The sequence below is a fragment of the Hemitrygon akajei genome, chromosome 16 (genome assembly GCF_048418815.1).
Source record: "Hemitrygon akajei chromosome 16, sHemAka1.3, whole genome shotgun sequence".
NCBI classification, from domain to species: Eukaryota; Metazoa; Chordata; class Chondrichthyes; order Myliobatiformes; family Dasyatidae; genus Hemitrygon; species Hemitrygon akajei.
Window position 1 is genome coordinate 1155159 of NC_133139.1, and position 24680 is coordinate 1179838.

A 24680-nucleotide genomic window follows, 5' to 3' on the forward strand; every position below is an offset into this window, starting at 1 on the left:
AGAAAGTGACAGAGCTGTGGATGAGTTTGTAGAAAACTGCCTGGTGAGCCTGCAGACTATAGGAAGGCCTTCACTGATCAGTCATCACAGGGTATCAGTTCCACCAACTCCTGCACCCCACAGTCTCCACACAAGTTATTTTCACAGATAGCACAGAACAAGGGAAAAAATACAATTAACAGTCTAAATATCTTCATGAGTCTGATTAAAGGGAGGCACACAAACATTTTGCTACCAGAATCAAGGGAAATCAGATACATTTTGCGAGTTTTCTAACTTTACACTTGATGCACTATCAATAACTCTAGGAGACTGGAAGTAGAGTAAATAACGATAGGCTTTTATTAACAGCAAAAACAGAGCACGACCATGTTGGATGACTGTGGGAGGAGCAGTGCCCCAATCGCCTTTATACAGGGATCTGTGGGAGGAGCCACAGGAGCAGTCAGCAGAGGGGCATGTCCAGACAGGTATACATGGTTTACCACAACACTTTAAATTTTATAATATTTTAAAATATACATCCAAATGAACTACAATGCACAACATAGAATCAGTGTTTCAGGATCAATGGGTTTGTTAATCATTTGTTCAAGGCTTCCTTTGATGGAGCAAAGGAGATGATCTATGGGGTTGATTCTGAAATATTGTGGGCCTCACTCGATTCCTGTTCCTCATTCCATAGATGCAGAGCAGTTTCACTGGTTTAGATGTGATAATGATGGAGAAGGTGCAGAGGAGTTTCATTGGTTTGGGTATGATAACGGGGAAGAAGGTACAGAGGAGTTTCATTGGTTTGGATATATCAGTGGTCCACAACCTCTGGGCAGCGGTAGCTGGCGCACACCCAGCACATCTTTAAGAAAAAAGCCAAAATAAACAAGCTAATTAATTAGGTGACACCCGGCACATAAATGTGTGGGCTGACATTTACGTGTTGGGTGGCACGTAGTTAATTAGCTTGTTTATTTCGGCTTTTTTCTTAAAGATGTGCTGGGTGCGCTCTGGCTACTGCTGCACCCTTTCACGCTTCGTGGCCCTGTATCAGTCTGCGGCCTGGAGGTTGGAGACTACTGGGATATATAAAGGAGGAAAAGGTACAAGGGAGTTTCACAGGATTGGTTGTGGTAGCAGTTGAGAAGGTGCAGAGGGGGTTCACTGGTTTTGATGTGGTTTATGGTGGAGAAGATAGAGAGAATGTTTACTGGTTTGGATGTGATAGTGGTGTAGAAGGTGTGAAGGAGTTTCACTGGATTGGCTGTGAACAGTGAAGATGGTGCAGAGGAGGTTCACTGGGGTGGATCTGATACTGGTGGCAAATATACAGAGAAAGTTCACTCGTTTGGATGCAAGAGCAAAGGAGAAGGTGTAGAGCAGTTTTACTGGAAGGATGTGATAACGGTGGAAAACTTGGAGAGGGGGATTAATGGATTGGATGTGATTACAGTGGAATAGGCACAGGGGAGTTTCACTGGGTTGGATGTGATAGCAGAGGAGATGGTGCAGTGGAGGTTACTGGTTTGGATGAGATAGAGATGTAGAAGATGTAGAGGAGTTCCACTGGGTTGGATTTGATAGCTTGGGAAGATGCAGAGGAGTTTCAGTGGGGTGATCTGATACAGTGGAGAAGATGCAAGAGCAGTTTCACAGGGGTGGATCTGATAATGGTGGCAAATGTACAGTGTAGGTTTGGATGTAACAGCAGTGGAGAAGGTGCAGAGGAGGTTCACTGTGCTGCATGCAATAGTAGTGGAGAAGGTACAGGGGAGGACACTGGAGTGGATGTGACAACAGAGAAGAATCTACTGGGTTGGATGTGATAACGGTGGAGAAGTTACAGAGAAGATTCATTGGTTTGGATGCAATAGCGCTGGAGAAGGTGGAGAAGAGATTGGATGTGATAGTGGTGGAAAAAATGCAGAAGTGTATCAGTAGGGTGGATCTGAAAATGATGGAGAAGGTACAGAAGAGGTTCACTGATCTGCACATGATAGCAGAGGAGATGGTGCAGAGGAGGTCATGAGATTGGATATGATAGAAATGGAGGTGGGTTGGATTAGATAGCAATGGAGAAGGAGCAGAGGAGTTTCAGTGGGGTAGATTTGATCACACTGGAGAAGGTACAGGGGAGGGCACAGAGAAGACCATGAAACCTAAGACATAGGAGCAGAAGTGGGCTATTTGGCCCATCGAGTCTAGGCTCAATGCTGCCAAACACTACTCAAGTTAACCCCTTCATTCCCAGATTCATCCCTGCGAAACCTCCTGTGGACTCACTCCAATGACAACACATCCTTTCTGAGATATGGGGCCCAAAACTGTTGCCAATATTCAAAGCGCAGCCTTATCTCAGCATTATCTCTTTGCTTTTATATTCTATTCCCCTTGAAATAAATGCCAATATTGCACTTGCCTTCTTTATCACAGACTCAACTTGTAAATTATCCTGCTGGTAGTCTTGCACAAGAGCTCCAAACTCCCTCTGTACCTCTGATGTTTGAACCTTCTCCTCATTTAGAAAATAATCCACACTATTGTTCCTTTTACCAAAATGCATTATCATACATTTCCCAACACTGTATTCCATCTTCCACTTCTTTGCCCATTCTTTCAATTTGTCTAATTCCTGCTTCAATCGCATTGCTTCCTCAGCACTATCCACCACTGCACCTATTTTTTGTACCATCCACAAACTTTGCCACAAAGCCATCAATTCAATTATCCAAATCACTGACAAACAATGTGAAAAGCAGCGGTCCCAATACCGACCCCTGAGGAACACCACTAGTCACCAGCAGCCAACCAGAAAAGGTCCCTTTTATTCCCACTCACTGCCTCCTGCATGTCAGCCATTCCTCTATCCATGCCAGTATCTTTCCTATAAAGCCACAAGATTTTATCTTGTTAAGTAATCTAATGTGTGGCACCTTATCAAATGCCTTCTAAAAATACAAGTTAAGTGACATCCACCACCTCTCCTTTAGCTATTCTGTTTGTTACTTCCTTGAAGAACTCTAACAGATTTGTCAGGCAAGATTTCCCTTTACAGAAACCACACTGACTTTGACTTATTTTATCATTGATCTCCAAGTACCCCAAAACATCATCATTAGTAATAGACTCCAACAATTTCCCAACCACTGAGGTTAGGCTAACTGGCCTATAATTTCCTTTCTTTTGACTTCCTCCCTTTCTAAAGAGAGCAGTGACATTTTCAATCTTCCAGTCCTCTGGGACCATGCCAGAATCAAGTGATTCCTACAAGATAATGACCAATGTATCTGCATTCTCTTCAGCAACCTTTCTCAGGACTTTGGGAAGTGGTCCATCTGGTCCAGGTGACTTATTCACCTTAATACCTTTGAGTCTGCCTGGCACTTTTTCCTTTGTAATAGCAATGGCACTCACTCTTGCTCCCTGACACTCATGGACCTCTGGCACACTCCTAGTGCCTTCCACAGTGAAGACTGTTGCAAAGCACTCATCAAGTTCATCTGCCATTTCTTTGTTCCCCGTTACTACCTCACCAGCATCATTTTCCAGTGGTCTAATATCAACTCTCACCTTCCTTTTACTCTTTATATAACTGAAAAAACTTTTGGTATCCTGCTTTATATTATTGGCTAATTTGCCCTCATATTTCATCTTTTCCCTTGTTGTAACTTTTTGGTTACCTTTTATTGGATTTTAAAAGCTTCCCAACAATCCAACTTCCCATTCACTTTTGCTACTTTATGTGCCCTTTCCTTAGCTTTTATGCAGTGTGCCAAATTTGTGAGGGAAGAGATGTGAGTGCAAGGGAGAAGGTGCTCAAAAAGCTGAAAGACTTAAGGGTACATAAGTCACCTGGAACTGCACCCTAGGGTTCTGAAAGAGGTAGCAATAGACATTGCGGAGGCATTAGTAATGAACTTTCAAACATCATTGGACTCTGGCATGGTGCCAGGGGACTGGAAAATTGCAAATGTCACTCTACTCTTTAAGAAAGGAGGAAGGCCACAAAAAGAAAATTATACACCAGTTAGCATGACCTCAGTGTTGGGAAGATGTTAGAGTTAATTGCTAAGGATGAGGTTATGGAGTATTTGGTGACACAGGACAAATTAGGAGAAATCAGCATGATTTCCTTAAGGGAAAATCTTGCCTGATGAACCTGCTGGAATGCTTTGAAGAGATTACACATAGGGTAGATAAAGGAGACACAGTGAATGTTGTATATTTGGACTTTCAGAAGGCCCTTGACAAGGTGCAACACATGAGGTTGCTTGCCAAGTTAAGTGCCCATGACATTATAGGAAAGTTACTGGCATGGCTAGAACATTGGCTGGTTGGTAGGAAGCAGCCAGTGGGAATAAAAGGACCCTTTACTGGTTGGCTGCCGGTGACTAGTGGTGTTCCACAGGGGTTGAGGTTGGGACCACTTCTTTTTATGCTGTATATCAATGACTTAGATGATGGAATATATGGCTTTTTGGTCAGGTCTGTAGATGATACAAATATTGGTGGAAGGACAGGTAGTGTTGAGGAAACAGGAAGGCTGCAGAAGGACTTAGACAGATTAGGAGAATGGGCAAGAGAGTGGCAAATGAAATACAATGTTGGAAAATGCATGTTCATGCACTTTGTTAGGAGAAATAAATGTGCAGACTATTTTTTAAACAGGGTTAAAATTCAAAAATCTAAGATTCAAAGGGACTTGGGAGTTCTTGTGCAGAACACCCTAAAGGTTAACTTGCAGGTTGTATTGATGGTGAGGAAGGCAAATGCAATGTTAGAATTAATTTCAAAAGGTCTAGAAAGTAAGAGCAGGGATGTGATTCTAAGGCTTTGTACTGCACTGGTGAGGCCTCACCTTGAGTATTAGAACATAGAACATAGAAAACCTACAGCACAATACAGGTCCTTCGGCCCACAAAGCTGTGCCGAACATGTCCTTACCTTATAACTACATAGGCTTGCCCATAGCCCTCTATTTTTCTAAGCTCCAACAGTTTTGAACAGTTTTGGGCTCCTCATCTAAGAAAAGATCTGCTGGCATTGGAGAGGGTTCAGATGGATGATTCCGGGAATGAAAGGATTATTATATGAGAAACATTTGATGGCTCTGTGTCTATACTTGCTGGAACTTAGAAGGATGAGGGGGGGTGGTATCTCATTTAAACCTGTTGAATGGTGAAAGGCCTAGACAGAATAGATGTGAAAAGGATGTTTCCCATGGTGAAAGAGTCTAGGACAAGAGGGCAGAATCTCAGGATAGAGGGGTAACCATTTAAAACAGAGATACAGAGGCATTTCTTTACCCAAAGGGAGGTAATTTGTGGAATTTATTTTACCACTGGCAGCTGTGGAGACCAGGTGGTATTTAAGGCTGAGCTTGATAGCTTTTTGATTGGACCTGGCATCAAAAGTTATGGGGAGAAGACAGGGGAGTAAAGCTGAGGAGGGGAGAAAAGGATCAGCCATGACTGAATGGCGGATCAGACTCGATGGGCCAAATGGTCTAATTCTGCTCCTATGTCTTATTGTCCTATGAATGTGATAATGGTGGAACAGATACAGAGAAGGTTCACTGCTTTGGATGTAATAGCTGTGAAGGTGGAGAGGAGGTAACTAGATTTGATGTGATAGCAGTAAAGCTACAGAGGATTTTCACTGGGCTGGATGTGATAGTGGTGGAAAAAGTACAGAGGAGTTTCAGTGGGGGAGATCTTAAAACAGTGGAGAAGATGCAAAGGAGGTACACTTGGTTGGATGTGATAGCAGAGGAGATGGTGCAGAGGAGGTCATGAGGTTGGATGTGATAACGGTGGAAAAGGTGCAGTGCAGTTTCACTGAATAGGATGTGACAGTAGCAGAGAAGGTGCAGAGGAGGTTCTCTGGACCTGATAACACTTTTGAAGGTGCAGAAGAGTTTCACGGGTTTGGAAATGATAGCGGTAGGGTAGGTACAGAGGAAGTTCACTGGTTTGGAAGTGATAGTGGTAGAGTAGGCACAGAAGAGGTTCACTGGTTTGGATGTGATATCAGTGGAGAAAGTGGAAAGGAGATTAACTTGGTTGGATGTGATAGCATTGGAGAAGCTACAGAGGAGGTTCACTGATTTGTATGCAATATCAGTGGAAAAATGTGGAGAGAAGTTTCATTGGATTGGATGTGATAGTGGTGAAGAAGATGCAGAGGAGGTAAGAAATATGTGATATTCTGTGTTCTGGTAAAGCATAGATGATATGTTTGTTAGCACTGTGTGCAAATTAACTTCACATCTCCAACAGTTCTGTAACTTTTCAAACCCACCTGCCGACCTTTAGCAACATCCCAAGCTGCAGCAAGGATTGAATCTATGTGAATGTCTTTAAACCATTCAACCACAGGGTGGTGGTAGTGTACTTCTGCTGCCTCAAAGGGCAGCAAATTCACCATCTCCAGAAAACTGCAATGCTGCAAATCCAAGGCAGCACACACAAAATGCTGGAGGAACTCAGCAGGCCAGGCAGCATCCATGGAAAAGAGTAAACAGTTGACAGTTCAGACCAAGATGCTTCTGATGAGGTCTTGGCCCAAAATATCAACAGTTTTCTCTTTTCCATAGATGCTGCCTGGGCTGCTGAGTTCCTCCAGCATTGTGGGTGTTGCTTTGGATTTCCAGCATCTGCAGACTTTCTCATGCCTGTATCTCCTTTACTGACAAGCTTGTGTTCAGGCATACAGATTCACACACAATAACACACATTCATACTTACACTTGCTTGAAACCTGCTTCAAGCAGGCTTCAATTATACCAGTGCCCAAGAAGAGTGTGGTGACCTGCTTCAGTTACTATCAACCATTAGTAGTATTTACCTGTGCATCCCCAGTGGTGACATGTTTGAGAACTTGGTGATGAAACATATCAACTCTCGCCTGTTTGCAACTTTGATCCGCTCCATTTTGCCTACTGAAGCAACAGGTCCACAGCAGATGCCAAGTCCTTGGCTCTTCACTCAACCCTGGAACATCTGTACAGCAAAGATACATCCATTAGGATGCTCTTTATTGACTGCAGCTCAGCACTCAATATCAGAATCTGAAGAATCAGAATCAGAATCAGCATGTGTCATGAAATTTGTTAACTTAGCAGCAGAACTACAATGCTATATGTAATATAGAAGCAAAAAATAATAATAAATTAGTAAGTAAATCAAGTACAGTATACATATATTGAAATAGATTAAAGATCATGCAGAAAACAGAATTAATATATATTTTAAAAGTGAGGTCGTCAGATGGCAGAGGGGAAGAAGCTGTTCCTGAATCGCTGAGTGTGTGCCTTCAGGCTTCTGTATCTCCTACCTGATGGTAACAGTGAGAAAAGGGCATGCCCTGGGTGCTGGAGGTCCTTAATAATGGAAGCTGCCTTTCTGAGATACCGCTCCCTAACGATGTCCTGGGTACTTTGTAGGCTAGTACCCAAGATGGAGCCGACTAGATTTACAGCCCTCTGCAGTTTCTTTCAGTCCTGTGCAGTAGCCCCTCCCATACGGATCATTCGAGAGGCAGAGGCAGAGATAGATAAGAGTTATCGGGAGGCAGTCACACCGAAAAGACAGGAGGTAGGCAAATGGGTGACAGTCAAGAGAGGCAGGGGGAGCAGACAGAGAGAGCAGAGCACCCCTGTGGCCGTTCCCATCAACAATAAGTATACTGTTTTGGATACTGTTGGTGGGGATGACCTACCAGGAACAAGCTGCAGTGGTCCTGTCTCTGGCACTGAGGTTGGACCGTCGACTAGGAAGGGGAGGAGGGAAGAGAAGAGAGCGGTAGTGATAGGGGATTCTATAGTCAGGGGGGCAGATAGGAGATTTTGTGGGGAAGATCGGGAGTCTCGGATGGTATGTTGCCTCCCTGGTGCCGGGGTCCGGGGCATCTCAGATCGGGTGCAGGTTATTCTCGAGAGGGAGGGCAAGAACCCAGATGTTGTGGTCCATGTAGGGACCAATGACGTGGGTAGGATGAGTGAGGGGGTCCTGCGTAGAGAGTTCAGGGAGCTAGGTGCGAAGCTGAAGGGCAGGACCTCCAGGGTAACAATCTCAGGATTGCTACCTGTGCCACGTGCGAGTGAGGCAAGGAACAGAAGGATTATACAGATTAATAAGTGGCTGAGAGGATAGTGCAGGAGGGAGGGCTTCAGGTTTAGATAATTGGGCTTTGTTCCAGGGAAGGTGGGATCTGTTCCGACGGGACGGCTTACACCTGAACTGGAGCGGTACTAACATTCTTGCAGGAAAGTTTGCTAGTGCTTCTCGGGGGGTTTAAACTAAATTTGCAGGGGGCAGGGATCCAGAATGTGAGAGAGGATAGTGAGATGAAGAATAAAGGACAGGTGGGGACTACACGGTTCCGGAATATTAAGTGTGTAGTAGAGAAAGGTGAGGCAGAACAAGTGATAAGGAGGACACATGTACAGAGGGATGGTCTGACGGAACATGGAGTTAAATGTACAGAAAGAATAAGTAAATTTAGGAAGGACAACAAAATTCAAGGGGCGTATAGCCTGATGGGAGTTCAGGGAGCTGGGTTAAGCACAATAGGCAGAGATTTAAACAGAGAGAGGAGAAATGGGCTAAAAATTCTATATCTGAATGCACGAAGTGTCAGAAATAAGGTGGATGAGCTTGAAGCTCAGGTGCGAATGGGTAACTATGATGTTGTTGGGATAACGGAGACATGGCTGCAGGGAGATCAGACCTGGGAAATGAATGTACAAGGGTATACGTGCTATCGTAGGGACAGAAATGTGGGCAGAGGGGGTGAGGTGGCCCTGTTGGTGAGGAATGAGATTCAGTCCTTTGCAAGGGGGGACATAGGATCAGGAGAAGTAGAGTCTGTGTGGATAGAACTGAGGAACAGTAAGGGCAAAAATACCCTAATGGGTGTTGTCTACAGGCCCCCAAACAGTAGCATGGATATTGGGTGCAAGTTGAATAGGGAGTTAACATTGGCATGTGGCAAAGGTAATGTCGCAGTAGTTATGGTGGATTTCAACATGCAGGTGAACTGGGAGAATCAGGTTGGTGCTGGACCCCAGTATAGGGAGTTTGTAGAGTGCCTACGGGTTGCATTCTTGGAACAGCTTGTAAGAGAGCCGACCAGGGACAAGGCTATTCTGGATTTAGTGTTGTGTAATGAACAGGATTTGATAAGTGATCTTGAAGTAAAGGAGCCATTAGGAGGTAGTGACCATAATATGATAAGCTTATATCTGCAATTTGAGAAGGATCAGAGGTGTCAGTGTTGCAGTTGAACAAAGGAGAATATGGAGCCATGAGGAAGGAGCTGGCCAAAGTTAACTGGATGGATATCCTAGCAGAAAAGACAGTGGAACAGCAATGGCAGGTATTCTTGGGAATAGTGCACAAGGTGCAAAATCAGTTCATCCCCCGAAGAAGGAAGGATTCAAAGGGGGGAAAGGGGCCACAGTGGTTGACAAAGGAAGTCAGAGATTGCATAGCATTAAAAAAAAGAAGTATGACAGAGCTAAGGTGAGTGGGAAGACAGATGATTGGGAAATTTTTAAGGAACAACAGAACTTAACTAAAAAGGCAATACGGGGAGAAAAAATGAGGTACGAACACAAGCTAGCCAGGAATATAAAGGAGGATAGCAAAAGCTTTTTTAGGTATGTGAAGAGAAAGAAGATAGTTAAGAACAATGTTGGGCCCTTGAAGAATGAATTAGGTGAAATTGTTATGGGAAACAGAGAAATGGCAGAAGAATTTAATAAGTACTTTAGATCTGTCTTCACTAAGGAAGACACAAGCAATCTCCCAGATGTATGGATGGGCCAAGGACATAGGGTAACAGAGGAAATGAAACAGATTGACATTAGGAAGGAAACAGTGATGAATAGACTGATGGGACTGAAGGCTGACAAATCCCCAGGTCCAGATGGTCTGCATCCTAGGGTACTAAAGGAGGTGGCTCTGGAAATTGCGGATGCATTGGTAATCATTTTCCAATGTTCCTTAGATTCAGGATCAGTTCCTGAGGATTGGAGAATAGCTAATGTTATCCCACTTTTTAAGAAAGGAGGGAGGGAGAAAACAGAGAACTATTATCCTGTCAGCCTAACATCAGTAGTGGGGAAGATGCTAGAGTCCATTATTAAAGATGAAATAGTGGCATATCTAGATAGCAGTGATAGGATTGGGCTGAGCCAGCATGGATTACCAAGGGCAAATCATGCTTGACTAATCTATTGGAGTTTTTCGAGGATGTAACCAGGAAGTTAGACAAGGGAGATCCAGTGGATGTAGTGTACCTCGATTTTCAGAAGGCATTTGATAAGGTCCCACATAGGAGATTGGTGGGTAAAATCAGAGCTCATGGCATTGGGGGGAAGATATTGACATGGATAGAAAACTGATTGGCAGATAGAAAGCAAAGGGTAGCGGTGAATGGGTGTTTCTCGGAATGGCAGGTGGTGACTAGTGGGGTGCCACAGGGCTCAGTATTGGGACCACAGCTGTTTACGATTTACATCAACGATTTAGATGAAGGCATTGAGAATAACATCAGCAAGTTTGCTGATGATACCAAGCTGGGTGGCAGTGTGACATGTGATGAGGATGTTAGGAGAATTCAGGGTGACTTGGATAGGCTGGGTGAGTGGGCAGATACTTGGCAGATGACGTTTAATGTGAATAAGTGAGGTTATCCACTTTGGGAGTAAGAACAGGAAGGCAGATTATTATCTGAACGGTGTAGAGTTAGGTAAGGGAGAAATACAAAGAGATCTAGGAGTCCTTGTTCATCAGTCACTGAAGGTGAATGAGCAAGTGCAGCAGGCAGTGAAGAAGGCTAATGGAATGTTGGCCTTTATTACAAAGGGAATTGAGTACAAGAGCAAGCAAATCCTTTTGCATTTGTACAGGGCCCTGGTGAGACCACACCTGGAGTATTGTGTACAGTTTTGGTATCCAGGGTTAAGGAAGGACATCCTGGCTGTAGAGGAAGTGCAGCGTAGATCCACAAGGTTAATTCCTGGGATGTCCGGACTATCTTACGCAGAGAGGTTAGAGAGACTGGGCTTGTACACACTGGAATTAAGGAGATTGAGAGGGGATCTGATTGCAACATATAAGATTATTAAGGGATTGGACAAGATAGAGGCAGGAAATATGTTCCAGATGCCGGGAGAGTCCAGTACCAGAGGGCATGGTTTAAGAATAAGCGGTAGGTCATTTAGGACAGAGTTAAGCAAAAACTTCTTCTCCCAGAGAGTTATGGGGGTGTGGAATGCACTGCCTCAGAAGGCAGTGGAGGCCAACTCTCTGGATGCTTTCAAGAAGGAGCTAGATAGGTATCTTATGGATAGGGGAATCAAGGGATATGGGGACAAGGCAGGAACCGGGTATTGATAGTAGATGATCAGCCATGATCTCAGAATGGCCGTGCAGGCTCGAAGGGCCGAATGGTCTACTTCTGCACCTATTATCTATTGTCATACCAGACAGTGATGCAGCCTGTCAGAATGCTCTCCACAGTACATCTATAGAAGTTTTTGAATGTATTTGTTGACATACCAAATCTCTTGAAACTCCTAATGAAGTATAGTTGCTGTCTTACTTTCTTTATAACTGCATCAATATGTTGGGACCAGGTTAGATCCTCAGAGATCTTGACACCCAGGAACTTGAAACTGCTCACTCTCTCTGCTTCTGATCCTGCTGAGGATTGGTATGTGTTCCTTCGTCTTACCCTCCCTGAAGTCCACAATCAGCTCTTCTGTCTTACTAACGTTGAGTGCCAGGTTGTTGCCGCAACACCACTCCACTAGCTGGCAAATTTTGTTCCTGTACGCTCTCTCATCACCATCTGAGATTCTATCAACAATGGTTGTATCATCAACAAATTTATAGATGGTATTTGAGCTTTGCCTAGCCACACATTCATGGGTATAGAGAGAGAAGAGTAGTGGGCCAAGTACACACCCCTGAGGTGCACCAGTGTTAATCGTCAGGAAGGAGGAGATGGTATCACTACAATCCATACAAGTTGTGGTCTTCTGGTTAGGAAGTCGAGTATCTAAAATTACAGAGGGAGGTACAGAGGCTCAGATTCTGTAACTTCTCAATCAGGATCGTGGGAATCAAAGATGGCTGAGTGGTGTGATAACAACACCATTTTACTCAATGTCAGCAAGATCAAGGAGCACATTATAAATTTCAGGAGAGGAAAACAAAAGTGCATGAGCCCATCCTCATTGGAGGATCAGAGGGGGAGAGGTTAGCACTATTATTTTGGAGGACCTGTCCTGGACCCAGCATGCAGGTGCAATTATCAGAATTAGAAACAGGTTTAATATCACTGGTACATCATGAAATTTGTTCAGGTAACGGCAGGAGTACAATGCAATACATAATAACATAGAATAAATACATAAATTACAGTAAGCGTATATATGTCTATGAAAGAGTTAAATTAAAAATAGTGCAAAAGCAGAAATAATAAAAAGAGAGAGGTAGTGTTCATAGGTTCAATATCGATTTAGGAATCAGATGGTAGAAGAGAAGAAGCTGCTCCTGACTCACTGGGTCTATGCCTTCAGGCTTCCGTACCTCCTTCCTGACAGTAACAATGAGAAGAGGGCATGTCTTGAGTTGTAGTGGGTCCTTAATAATGGATGCTGCCCTTCTGAGGCACCAGTCCTTGACGATATTTTGGATACTACTGACTAGTACCCAAGATGGAGCTGACTAGTTTTACAACTTTCTGTAGCTTCTTTCAAACATGCATAATAGTGTCCCCCAGACCAGTGATGCAGCTGTCAGAATGCTCTCCGTAGTACATCTATTGAAATTTTCATGTGTTTTAGGTGACAAACTCCTAATAAAATATAGCTGGTTGTCTTGTCTTCTTTATAGCCGCATTTGGGACCAGGTTAGATTCTCACAGATCTTGACAGCCAGGAACTTAAAATTACTCACTCTTTCTCTTTCTGATCCCTTTGAGGATTGGTTTGTGTTCCCTCATCTACTCATTCTGAAGTCCACAATCAACTCGCTGATCTTACTGTTGCTGAATGCAAGATTGTTGCTGTGACACCACTCATCTAGCTCATATATCTCACTCCTGTATGCCCTCTCGTCGCCATCTGAGATTCTGCCAACAATGGATGTATCATCAGCAAATTTATAGATGGCATTTGAGCTATGCCTGGCCACACAGTCATAGATATAGAGAGAGTAGAGCAGTGGTCACACGTCCCTGAGGTGAGCCAGTGTTGATCGTCAGTGAAGAGAAGATACTATCACCAATCTGAACAGATTGTGGTCTTCCACTTAAGAAGTTGAGGATCCACTTGCAGAGGGAGATACAGAGGCCCAGGTTCTGTAGCTTATTGATAAGGACTGTGGGAATGATGGCAAAAGTTTTCAGAGCCTTACCAGGTACTCCATCGGGGCCTGGATTCATCCTCCTGAAAGATAGCCTGACGTCAGCCTCTGAGACAGAGATCACAGGGTCACTGGGAGCAGCTGAGATCTTCACAGCTGTAGTTATATTCTCTCTTCCAAACTGGGCATAAGAAGCACTGAGCTTGACTGGTAGTGAAGTATTGCTGCCATTCATACTATTGGGTTTCACTTTATAAGTAATGTCCTGCAAACCCTGCCAGAGTTAACTTGTATCCAACATCACTTTCAGCCTCACTCAGAATTGTTTATTTGCTCTTGAACTAGCCCTTCACATCATACCTGGTTTCCTGGTACAGACCTAGGTCGCCAGACTTAAATGCCACAGATATAGCCCTCAGCAGACAAATTTTGAAGAAAGCACACCAGTGCCTCTACTTCTTTAGGAGTTTGTGGAGATTCAACATGACATGTAAAACTTCAACAAAATTCTATAGATGTGTAGTGGAGTGTATACTGGCTGTAGTTTAGCTGGTGTAGTGTAGTATTAGTGGTTGCATCACAGTGCCCTTGAACAGAAAATCCTACAAAAGAGCCCTTAGGAGGCAGTGATCACAATATGATTGAGTTCAACTTGAAATTTGATAGGGAGAAGTGTGACATAGCAGTATTTCAGAGGAGCAAAGGAAATTACAGTGGTATGAAAGAGGTGTTGGCCAAAGTAAATTGGAAGGGGCTGCTGGCAAGGAAGTTTCTGGGGAAAATGAGGAAGTTGCAGGATGGATATATTTTAAAAAAAAAGAAATATTCAAATGGCAAAATAGTACAACTGTGGTTGACAAGGGAAGTCAAAGCTAATGTAAAAACAAAAGAGAGGGCATACAACAAAGCAAAAATTAGTGGGAAGATAGAGGATTGGGAAGCTTTGAAAAACCTATAGAGAGCAACTAGAGAAGCATTAGAAGGGAAAAGATGAAATATGAAAGCAAGCTAGCAAACAATATCAAAATGGATAGTAAAAGCTTTTTCAAGTGTGGAAAAAATAACAGAGAGATCAGAGTGGATATAGGATGGCTAGAAAATGAGGCTGGAGAAATAATATCAGGGGACAAGGAGATGGCAGATGAACTAAAAGAGGATTTTGCATCCGTCTTCACTGTGGATGACACTTGCAATGCTGTAGTGTGTGAAGGAAGGGAAGTGAGTGCAGTTACTATTACAAAGGAGAAAGTGCTGAAAAAGCTGAAAGACCTAAAGGTACATATGTCACCAGGACGGGATGAACTGCATCCCAGGGTTCTGAAAGAGGTAGTGGTAGACATTGTGGAAGCATTAGTAATGTCCTTTCAAAAATCATTGGCCTCTGGCATGGTACCAGTGGACTGGAAAATTACAAATGTCACTCCACTTTTTGAGAAAGGAGGAAGGCAGCAGAAAGGAAATTATAGACCAGTTAGCCTGGCCTCAGCGGCTGGGAAGATGTACATAATAAGAACATAAGAAACAGGAGCAGGCCAGGTGGTCCATCGAGTGTGCTCCACCATTCAATAAGATCATAGCTTAACTGGCCCATCTACCTTTACCCCATAACCCTTAATTCCCCTACTATGCAAAAATCTATCCAACCATGTCTTAAATATATTTACTGAGGTGTCCTCCACTGCGTCATTGGGCAGAGAATTCCACAGATTCACCACTCTCTGGGAAAAACAGTTCCTCATCTCTGTCCTAAATCTACTCCCCTGAATCTAGAGGCTATGTCCCCTAGTTTTAGTCTCACCTACCAGTGGAAACAACTTTCCTGCCTCAATCTCATCTATCCCTTTCATATTTTATATGTATCCATAAGATCTCCTCTCATTCTTTTGAATTCCAAGTGACTCAAACTCTCCTCATACTCTATCCCATCATCTCTGGAATTAACCTGGTGATCCTCCTCTGCACCACCTCTAAAGCCAGTATATCCTTCCTCAAGTAAGGAGACCAGAACTGCATGCAGTATTCGGGTACGGCCTCAACAGTACACTATACAGTTGCAGCATAAACTCCCTGCTTTTAAATTCAATCCCTCTAGCAATGAAGGCCAACATTCCATTTTCCTTCTTGACAGCGTGCTGCACCTGCAAACCAACCTTTTGTGATTCATGCACAAGTACTCCCAAGTCCCTCTGCACAGCAGCATGCTGCAATTGTTTTACCATTTAAATAATAAACTGCTCTTTCACTTATCCTTCCAAGGTGGAGGACTTCACATTTACCAACATTGTATTCCATCTGTCAGACCCTTGCCCATTCACTTAACCTATCTATATCTCTCTGCAGCTCTCCATATCTTCTGCACAATTTGCTTTTCCACTCAATTTAGTATCAACAGCAAACTTAGATACACTACACTCGGTCTCCTCTTTCAGATTGTTAACGTATATTGTGAACAGTTGCGGGCCCAGCACTGATCCCTGCAGCACACCGCTCACTATTGATTGCCAACCAGAGTAACATCCATGTAACCATATAACCATATAACAATTACAGCACAGAAACAGGCCATCTTGGCCCTTCTAGTCTGTGCCGAACGCTTACTCTCACCTAGTCCCACCTACCTGCACTCAGCCCATAAACCTCCATTCCTTTCCTGTCCATATACCTATCCAATTTTTTTTTTTAAATGACAAAATCAAACCTTCCTCTACCATTTCTACTGGAAGCTTGTTCCACACAGCTACCACTCTCTGGGTAAAGAAGTTCCCCCTCGTGTTACCCCTAAACTTTCGCCCCTTAACTCTCAACTCATGTCGTCTTGTTTGAATCTCCCCTACTCTCAATGGGAAAAGCCTATCTACGTCAATTCTATCTATCCCCCTCATAATTTAAGTACCTCTATCAAGTCCCCCCTCAACCTTTTACACTCCAAAAAATAAAGACCTAACTTGTTCAATCTTTTTCTGTAGCTTAGGTGCTGAAATCCAGGTAACATTCTAGTAAATCTCCTCTGTACTCTCTCTCTATTTTGTTGACATCTTTCCTATAATTTGGTGACCAGAACTGTACACAATACTCCAAATTTGACCTTACCAATGCCTTGTACAATTTTAACATTACATCCCAACTCCTATACTCAATGCTCTGATTTATAAAGGCCAACATACCAAAAGCGTTCTTCACCAACCTATCCACATGAGATTCCACCTTCAGGGAACTATGCACCATTATTCCTAGATCACTCTGTTCTACTGCATTCCTCAATGCCCTACTATTTACCATGTATGTCCTATTTTGATTAGTCCTACCAAAATGCAGCACCTCATACTTATCAGCATTAAACTCCATCTGCCATCTTTCAGCCCACTCTTCTAACTGGCCTAAATCTCTCTGCAAGCTTTGAAAACCTACTTCATTATCCACAACGCCACTTACCTTAGTATCATCTGCATACTTACTAACCCAATTTACCACCCCATCATCCAGATCATTAATGCATATGACAAACAACATTGGACCCTGTACAGATCCCTGAGGCACACCAATAGTCACCGGCCTCCACCCTGACAAACAGTTATCCACCACTACTCTCTGGCATCTCCCATCCAGCCACTGTCCAATCCATTTTACTACTTCAATATTAATACCTAACGATTGAACCTTCCTAACTAACCTTCCATGTGGAACCTTGTCAAAGGCCTTACTGAAGTCCATATACACAACATCTACTGCTTTACCCTCATCAACTTTCCTAGTAACCTCTTCAAAAACTTCAATAAGATTTGTCAAACATGACCTTCCACGCACAAATCCATGTTGACTGCTCCTAATCAGACCCTGTCTATCCAGATAATTATATATACCATCTCTAAGAATACTTTCCATTAATTTACCCACCAGTGACGTCAAACTGACAGGCCGATAATTGCTAGGTTTACTCTTAGAACCCTTTTTAAACAATGGAACCACATGAGCAATACACCAGTCCTCCGGCACCATCCCCGTTTCTAATGACATTTGAAATATTTCTGTCAGAGCCCCTGCTATTTCTACACTTACTTCCCTCAAGGTCCTAGGGAATATCCTGTCAGGACCTGGAGACTTATCCACTTTTATATTCGTTAAAAGTGCCAGTACTTCGTCCTCTTTAATCATCATAGTTTCCATAACTACCCTACTTGTTTCCCTTACCTTACATAATTCAATATTCTTCTCCTTAGTGAATACCGAAGAAAAGAAATTGTTCAAAATCTCCCTAATTTCTTTTGGCTCCACACATAGCTGTCCACTTTAATTCTCTAAGGGACCAGTTTTATCCCTCACTATCCTTTTGCTATTAATATAACTGTAGAAACCCTTTGGATTTGTTTTCACCTTACTTGCCAAAGCAACCTCATATCTTCTTTTAGCTTTTCTAATTTCTTCCTTAAAATTATTTTTACATTCTTTATATTCCTTGAGCACCTCATTTACTCCATGCTGCCTATATTTATTGTAGATCTCTCTCTTTTTCTGAACCAAGTTTCCAATATCCCTTGAAAACCTTGGCTCTCTCAAACTTTTAACCTTTCCTTTCAACCTAACAGGAACATAAAGATTCTGTACCCTCAAAATTTCACCTTTAAATGACCTCCATTTCTCTATTACATCCTTCCCATAAAACAAATTGTCCCAATCCACTCCTTCTAAATCCTTTCGCATCTCCTCAAAGTTAGCCTTTCTCCAATCAAAAATCTCAACCCTGGGTCCAGTCCTATACTTCTCCATAATTATTTTGAAACTAATGGCATTGTGATCACTGGAACCGAAGTGCTCCCCAGCACATACCTCCATCACCTGAGCTATCCCATTCCCTAACAGGAGATCCAATACTGCCCCTTCTCTAGTTGGTACCTCTATGTATTGCTGCAAAAAACTATCCTGCACACATTTTACAAACTCCAAACCATCCAACCCTTTTACAGTATGGGCTTCCCAGTCTATGTGTGGAAAATTAAAATCTCCCACAATCACAACTTTGTGCTTACTACAAATATCTGCTATCTCCTTACAAATTTGTCCTCCAATTCTTGCTCCCCATTAGGTGGTCTATAATACACCCCTATAAGTGTTACTACACCTTTCCCATTCCTCAATTCCACCCAAATAGTCTCCCTAGATGAGCCCTCTAATCTATTCTGCCAAAGCACCGCTGTAATATTTTCTCTGACAAGCAATGCAACACCTCCCCTTCTTGCCACTCCAATTCTATCATGCCTGAAGAACAAAATCCAGGAATATTTAGTTGTCAATCACACCCCTCCTACAACCACATTTCACTAATAGCTATGACATTATAGTTCCAGGTATCAATCCATGCTCTAAGCTCATCCACCTTTCTTACAATGCTCCTAGCATTAAAATAGATGCATTTAAGAAACTCTCCACCTCTTACTCTCTGTTTATCCCTGCCTATCCTCCCTCACACACTGTCTGCTAGCTTTCTCTATTTGTGAACTAACCTCCTCTCTCCTAGTTTCTTCAATTTGATTCCCACCCCCCCCCCCCCCAACCATTCTAGTTTAAAGTCTCCCAGTAGCCTTTGCAAATCTCCCGGCCAGGATATTGGTCCCCCTAGGATTCAAGTGCAACCCGTCCTTTTTGTACAGGTCACACCTGCCCCAAAAGAGGTCCCAATATTCCAGAGACTTGAATCCCTGCCCCCTGCTCCAATCCCTCAGCCATGCATTTATCCTCCACCTCATTCCATTCCTACTCTCACTGTTGCGTGGCACAGGCAGTAATCCTGAGATTACTAACTTTGCAGTCCTTCTCAACTGCCTTCCTAACTCCCCATATTCTCCTTTCAGGACCTCTTCCCTTTTCCTACCTATGTCATTGGTTCCTATATGTACCACGACCTCTGGCTCCTCACCCTCCCACTTCAGGATATCTTGGACACGATCAGAAACATCCCGGGCCCCGGCACCAGGGAGGCAAACTACCATCCGGGTCTCCTGATTGCGTCCACAGAATCGCCTATCTGACTCCCTGACTATCGAGTCCCCTATTACATCTGCCTTCCTCTTCCTTTCCCTACCCTCCTGAGCTACAGGACCGGACTCTGTGCTGGAGGCATGGCCACTGTTGCTTCCCCCAGATAGGCTGTCCCCCCCCCCAACAGTACTCAAACAGGAGTACTTATTGTCAAGGGGTACAGCCACTGGGGTACTCTCTAGTACCTGATCCTTCCCCTTCCCTCTCCTAACCGTGACTCAGCTGTCTGCCTCACATGGCCCTGCTGTGACCATCTGCCTGTAACTCCTCTCTATCAACTCCTCACTCTCCCTGACCAGACAAAGGTCATTGAGCTGCAGCTCCAGTTCCCTAACACAGTCCCTTAGGATCTGCAGCTCGGCGCACCTGGTGCAGATGTGGACGTCCGGGAGGCTAGGAGACTCCAGGACTTCCCACATCAGACACTGAGAACAACAAGCTGCCCTCACACTCATAATTCCCCCTTTTCTCAAATAACAGGAAAAATTGAAAACTAAACCTACCTTGCCTTGCCCGTTTCTGCCTAAGCCCATCGAGCCGAAGCCTTTAAACCTTCTGCTCCCGGGCTCACTCTGCTGCCCGCTGTATAAGTTTGTGTCCTTTTTAAGTCTTCTGTGCTTCACTGCCCGACGTCACATGCCTGTGCAGTCCCGCCTCTCTTAACCCCGATGAGAAGAAAAAATCAAAATGGCTCCAGCAGCACTCCGGTTACAATTCTCAGACTTCCTTCTCCAAATTAAACCCGAATCAGGATTTCTGAATTTTTAAATCTTCCGCGCTTCACTGCCCGACGTCACACGCCTGCGCAGTCCCGCCTCTCTTAACTCCGATGAGAAGAAAAAATCAAAATGACTCCCGTTCCAATTCTCCAACTCTCTTTATCCAACTCTCTGCTTTCTACTTGTTAACCAATCCTCTATCCATGCTAAAATATCACCCCAACCCTATGCATCCTTATCTAATAGATAAGACTTTTACGTGGCGCCTTATCGAACGCTTTCTGGAAATCCAAGTAAATAATGTCCATCTGTCCTCCTCTATTCACTGCGTTCATTAGATCCTCAAAAAACTCCAGTAAGTTTGTCAAACAGGACCTGCCTTTGCTGAATCCATGCTGCATCTGCCTGATAGATCCATTTCTTTTCAGATATCTCACTATTTCTTCTTTAATGATAGCGTCAAACATTTTCCCAACTACAGATGTTAAACTAACTGGCCTATAGTTACCCTCCTTTTGCCTACATCATTTTTTGAACAGTGGCGTGGCATTCACCATCTTCCAATCTGCTGGGACCTGCCCGGACAGAGTCCAAAGAATTTTAGTAAATCATCACAAAAGCCTCTACTATAGCCGCTGTCATTTCTTTCAGTACCCTGGAATGCATTCCATCAGGACCAGGGGACTTGTCTATCTTCAGGCCCAGAAGTTTGCTCAGCACTATCTCTTTAGTGATAGCTATTGTATTGAGTTCCTCACCTCCCATCGCATCCATAACATGTTGGAGTCAATTGTTAAGGATGAGGTTATGGAGTACTTGGTGACGCAGGACAAGAGAGGATAAAGTCAGCATGATTTCCTTAAAGGAAAGCTTTGCCTGATAAACCTGTTGGAATTCTTAAAGGAGATTACAAGTAGGAAAGATAATAGGGATGCAGTGAACGTTGTATACTTGGACTTTCAGAAAGCCACACATGAGGCTGCTTACCAAGTTAAGAGCCTACAGTATCACAGGAAAGTTACTAATGTGGTTAGAGCATTGGCTGATTGGTAGGAGGCAGAGAGTGGGAATAAAAGGATCCTTTACTGGCTGGCTGCCAGTAACTAGCGGTGTCCCACAGGAGTCGGTGTTGGAACCACTTCTTTTTATATTGTATATCAATGATTTAGATGATGGAACAGATGGCTTTGTTGCCAAGTTTGCAGATGATATGAAGGTTGGTAGGGGGCAGGTAGTGTTGAGGAAACAGATAGGCTGAAGAAGGAATTAGATTAGGAGAATGGACAAGAAAGTGGCAAATTAAATACAATGTTGGAAAATGCATGGTCATGCACTTTGGTAGTAGAAATAAATGTGCAGACTATTGTCTAAATAGGGAGAAAATCCAAAAATCTGAGATGGAAAGGGACATGGGAGTCCTTGCGCAGAGTACCCTAAAGGTTAACTTGCAAGTTGAGTCGGTGGTGTGGAAGGCAAATGCAATGTTAGCATTAATTTCAAGAGGTCTTGAATACAAGAGCGAGGATGTGATGCTGAGGCTTTTTAAGGCGCTGGTGAGGCCTCACGTTGAGTATTGTGAACAGTTTAGGGCTCATTACCTTAGAAAAGATGTGCTGGCATTGGAGAGGGTCCAGAGGCGGTTCACAGGGATGATTCCAGGTATGAAAAATTTATCATACGAAAAAGGTTTGATGGCTCTAGGACTGTACTCGCTGAAGTTCAGAAGGATGAGGGGGGATCTCATTGAAACATTTCAAATGTTAACAGGGCTAAAAGTGTAGATGTGGAAAGGATGTTTCCCATGGTGGGGGAGTCTAGGACAAGAGGGCACAGCCTCGGGTTAGAGGGTTGTCCATTAAAAACAGAGGTGAGGAGAAAATTTTTTAGCCAGAGGGTAGTAAATTTGTGGAATTTGTTTCCATAGGCATTTGTGGAGGCCAGGTCATTGGGAGTATTTCAGGCAGAGATTGATAGGACACAGAATCAAATGTTACTGGGACAAGTCCGGGGAATGGGGTTGAGGAGGGGAAAAAAAGATCAGCAATGATTGAATGATGGAACAGACTCAATGAGCCAGATGGCCTAATTCTGCTCCTTTGTCTTATGGTCTTAAATATTCCCACAATCAACTGACTCATGTTCAAGGACTGTTCATTTCATGTCCTCAATATGTATTGCTTATTTTGCTTATATGATTTATTAGTGTTTATTCTTTTTGTATTTGCACAGTTTGGTGTCTTTTGCATTCTGGTTGAATGCTGTGGTTGGGCTGTCTTTCATTGATTCTGTTACAGTTATTATTCTATGGAAATGTTAAGTATGCCAGCAAGAAAATAAATCTCAGGGTTGTATATAGTGACAATATATGTACTTTCATAATAAAATTTGCTTTGAATTTGTTTTGAAATTTGAATATACCTACAACAGACACACACATACATGGAGAGTCACAATATTAATCACAAGAACTACGCACATACACTAGTTTTCCATATTTTCTCACAGCATAGGAGTCTTATCAGTCCATCCAGTCGCTACTAGCATTCAGAGAAATTCCATCTTATTCCTCTTTCCTGTAACCTAACCCTGATCACCTGCCACCAATCCTCACTTGAGTAACAAAGTAACCCACGGACCCTCACCTCTTTCACTCCATGTCTCTGTTCAAGTTAGCCTTAAAAGATTCTATTGCACCTGCTTCAACTACTTCCTCTGCAGCTTGTTGCAGAGGCTCTCCACCCTCTGGGTGAAAATATTGCCCCTCAGATCCTTTTCATTATTTCTCTTCTCATCCTAAATCTATCCCCCTGGTTTTGGACTCCTTTGCTCTGGGGAAGAGACTGCTATAGTCTACCGTTTCTATGCTTCTCATCATTTTAAACACTCGCTCCTCGTTCTCCTAAATTGCAAGAAATAAATATACAGCCCGGCCAACCTCTCTCCATAACTCAGATGCTCTAACCTTGGGAATATCCTCTAAGTCTCTTCTGCATTCTTATCAGTTTTACCACGTCTTTCCTATAACAGGACAGCAAAAACTATCGCTCAGGACTGGAGTGCACAGAAGTCTGCTTTCGCAACTCGCGCTGAAGAGATGGGCCGAACGGCCTTGGGGGTTCTTTCGAAGCACTTCATTCCACCCCCTCCCCCCGCAAATTATCTGCGGAACCTCCGGGAGCCCCGCCCGTCCCTGGCCCCCCGACTGCGGAGTCCACACCTGCCGTCCGCAATCCGCAGCCGCAAACCGCAGCCACACTCAGTTTGCTGACGCCGAGTTGAGGTCCACACCGCAGCGCGACCAGGACCAGGACCGACAGCAGAATCAGGAACCAATCGGTTGTCTGAGCCCTTTCTTCCGCTGCTGAGCGGCGTGATGGTGAGTCCCGGGCACTGGGTGACGGCGGTGCCGCAGTGACCTTGGGGAGAGCAGGAGGGTGAGCACCAGGCTCCCTCCACTCTGGCGGCACCGCCATGCCCAGGGCAGTCAGGGTAGAGGAGCCCCATGGAGAGGGTTCCAGGTCAAAGGGATGCACGGTGGAGTGTGTAAGGAAGGGGAGGGAACGCACCCTGGCCCATCTCCTGCTGTGTGCCGGTTCCTCATCGCCCACCATCTCCCGATATAACTGTACAGCACAGGAACATGCCGTTCAGCCCATCCATGTTCGTGCTTACCCTGATGTCATTCGGAACTAAACCCATCTCCCTGTAGACATAGATACAGCCGCTGCTGGGATCTGGAGTGACATACAAAACGCTGGCAGGTTACAAACGATTGAAGATCGTTACAGGAAAGTTACTAACATGTTAGAGCATTGGCTGATTGGTAGGAAGCAGCGAGTGGGAATAAAAAGATCCTTTTCTGGTTGGCTGCCAATGACTAGTAGTGTTCTGCAAGGGTCAGTGTTGGGACCGCTTCTTTTTATGCTGTATGTAAATGATTTAGACGATGAAATAGATGGCTTTGTTGCCAAGTTTGCAGATGATACTTAGATTGGTGGAGGGGCAGGTAGTGTTGAGGAAACAGGTAGGATGCAGAAGGATTTAGATTAGGAGAATAGGCAAGAGAGTGGCAAATGAAATACAATGTTGGAAAATGCATGGTCATGCACTTTGGTAGTAGAAATCAATGTGTGGACTATTTTCTAAACGGGAAAAAAATCCAGGAATCTGAGATGCAGAGGGACTTGGGAGTCCTTGTGCAGAACATCCTGAAGGTTAACTTGCAGGTTGAGCTGGTGGTGAGGAAGGCAAATGCCATGTTAGCATTCATTTCAAGTGGTCTAGAATACAAGACCACACACACACATACACAGTGTGCGTAAAAACTTTCCTTCCCTCACTTAAACCAGTATCGTCAATATTTGACATTTCCACCCTGGGATAAGATGATAAAATACCAGCTGTTTGGCCCCTCAGCTTCTGACATTCAGAGAAAACAATCCAACTTTGTCTAAGTAGGGAGAGTCTGAGGCTGAGGGGAGATATTTCATATCTATAAATAACAGCAATTTAAAAACCATGAGAGGCAGAGATAGTGTAGATAGTCAGTCAGATA

At 43.8% G+C, this 24680-nt stretch overlaps 1 protein-coding gene and 1 long non-coding RNA gene across 2 annotated transcripts in view; one reads left to right on the forward strand and one right to left on the reverse strand.

Annotated features, from left to right (window-relative positions):
• Positions 1–338: 338 nt before the first annotated feature.
• LOC140739685 (uncharacterized) lies at positions 339–23878 on the reverse strand. The gene is made up of 3 exons (XR_012101719.1): positions 23798–23878; positions 6841–7063; positions 339–421 (listed from the first exon to the last, which is right to left on the reverse strand). It is a non-coding gene; the product is annotated as an uncharacterized lncRNA (long non-coding RNA).
• hapln4 (hyaluronan and proteoglycan link protein 4) overlaps positions 23361–24680 on the forward strand; it is a 37269-nt gene continuing 35949 nt past the window's right edge. The window contains exon 1 of the mRNA XM_073068068.1: positions 23361–23501. Within this exon, the coding sequence (XP_072924169.1) occupies positions 23499–23501 (3 nt within the window). The 5' untranslated portion in view covers positions 23361–23498. The remainder of the gene's footprint in view (positions 23502–24680) is intronic.